The 1,825-nt window shown below is 48.7% G+C and overlaps 1 protein-coding gene across 1 annotated transcript; it reads left to right on the forward strand.

Annotated features, from left to right (window-relative positions):
• Positions 1 to 437: 437 nt before the first annotated feature.
• Positions 438 to 1,379, forward strand: LOC126007066 (olfactory receptor 6N2-like). The gene has a single exon (XM_049772574.1). The coding sequence runs from the start codon at positions 438 to 440 to the stop codon at positions 1,377 to 1,379; it is 942 nt and encodes a 313-aa protein (XP_049628531.1).
• The last annotated feature ends 446 nt before the right edge of the window (positions 1,380 to 1,825 follow it).

The following is a 1,825-nucleotide window of genomic DNA, read 5'->3' on the forward strand; positions in this document are numbered from 1 at the left end:
GTGCTCAGACATCCTTGGACAGCCCCAAGTTTTGAATAATCCAACAGTGATTCCATCCCATAGAATACTCATGGCTCTGTCCCACAGGTGGCACCTCCGAGCACTAGGGAGAAGAAACAGTATGGACCATACAGTGAAGTTCATCTGAAGGGAAAATGCGCATCTTTCCTATGACCCATTTGTGAGAAGGTTAAAAAAAAGCCCAAGCATCTAAGCTCCAGCATTACAGTTTTAAGCTCCTGTTAATCTGCACCCTGATGTTTCTGCATCAAGCTGAGATTTGATGCACTAGTCGTCCTTCAGCTCCACTTTGAAAAGTAACACTTGACTAGAAGATGCTGCTGTGTTTTAGGTCTAGTTTTATTTCTAGGTATTGGAACTTTCTCTAGAGTAGGATCCTGAGAGATTCCACTGTGCCTTTACCTTGGGCTATCACCATGGAACAAGCCAACCACACAAGCACCCCTTTCTTTCTGCTTGCTGGTTTCATGATCCCATACTCTCTGAGACCCCTGGCCTTCCTGGGGAGTTTGAGTGTGTACATTCTCACACTGATGGGGAACCTGCTTATCATGTTGCTAGTGAGGGCAGACTCTGGGCTGCACACACCCATGTACTTCTTCCTCAGCGTGCTGTCCTTCCTGGAGTTGTGGTATGTGAGTACCACGGCCCCCACATTGCTGCGCTCGCTTCTCTGGGGCCAAACCTCCATGCCCTCAGCTGCATGCTTCATCCAGCTCTATACATTCCATGCCTTGGGCATTACAGAGTGTTACTTGCTGGGCGCCATGGCACTGGATCGCTACCTGGCCATCTGCCACCCACTGCATTATCATGTACTCATGAGTCCACAGCTCCGGGTGGTGCTAGTTTGTGCCTCGTGGACAGCTGGCTTCTCAGGTGCTCTGGTGCCAGCCAGCCTTATGGCAACAATGCCTTTCTGTTTGACTGAGGTAGCCCACTACTTCTGTGACTTGGCTCCTCTCATGCGCCTGGCATGCATAGACACAGCCTGGCACAAGCGTATCATCAGTACTTTTATCAGCACCATCAATGGCTGTGACTTCTTTTGTATTGTGGGTCTGTATGGTGGTATCATTAGGGCTGTGTTAAGGCTGCCATCTGGGGCCAGCAGAGCCAAGGCCTTCTCTACCTGCTCCTCACACGTGACTGTAGTGGCTCTGTTCTTTGGCTCTGCCTTCATAGTCTACTCAGGGGCTTTTGGAAGCCACATAGAACGCACAGATAGGTACATCGCCCTGGTTTATGGTTCCATTACACCTTTATTCAATCCCATAATCTATACCCTGCGTAACAAGGAAGTGAAGGAGGCTATCTGGAGGATGTTCCAGCGATTCTGGACTTTCCGGGGACTCTGAGCCTCTGCTGTGAATTCATCCCTGATAGCAGCAAGTCAACCTCTAAAGAAAATGTGGTGAGTCTGGATTTGAGACAGAATGAGGAGTGGGGGTCCTCTGAAACTTCTCTGTACCTCTTTTGCCATGGGGCCCAACATTTCAGGTGGGGTAGATGTGAAAGAGGGAGAATCATAGCTGATGACAAGCCCAGTCCAGGAGAAAGTATCTTTGGGGTGCTTATGATTAAATAGGGGAGAGAAGAAAAAGAGAGAGAGAGAAAAATAGAGAGAAATGGGGGGATCTGCTGATATCCCCTTCCATTGAGTAGGCTCTGTGTAGAGAATTGGATGGGGGCAAGTACCATGGGGGATCCACATCTCCTGAACATGATCAGTGAATTTTAAGAAGACAAAAGACCTCAGCTCAAGAGAGACATTGAATCATACCCATGGGGGACTGAGTCTCAA

This window comes from Suncus etruscus, chromosome 4, assembly GCF_024139225.1.
Source record: "Suncus etruscus isolate mSunEtr1 chromosome 4, mSunEtr1.pri.cur, whole genome shotgun sequence".
NCBI lineage: Eukaryota > Metazoa > Chordata > Mammalia > Eulipotyphla > Soricidae > Suncus > Suncus etruscus.

Excerpts from the sequence above, each read along its gene's own strand:
- LOC126007066 (XM_049772574.1), top strand. The coding sequence starts at position 438 with ATGGAACAAGCCAACCACACAAGCACCCCTTTCTTTCTGCTTGCTGGT.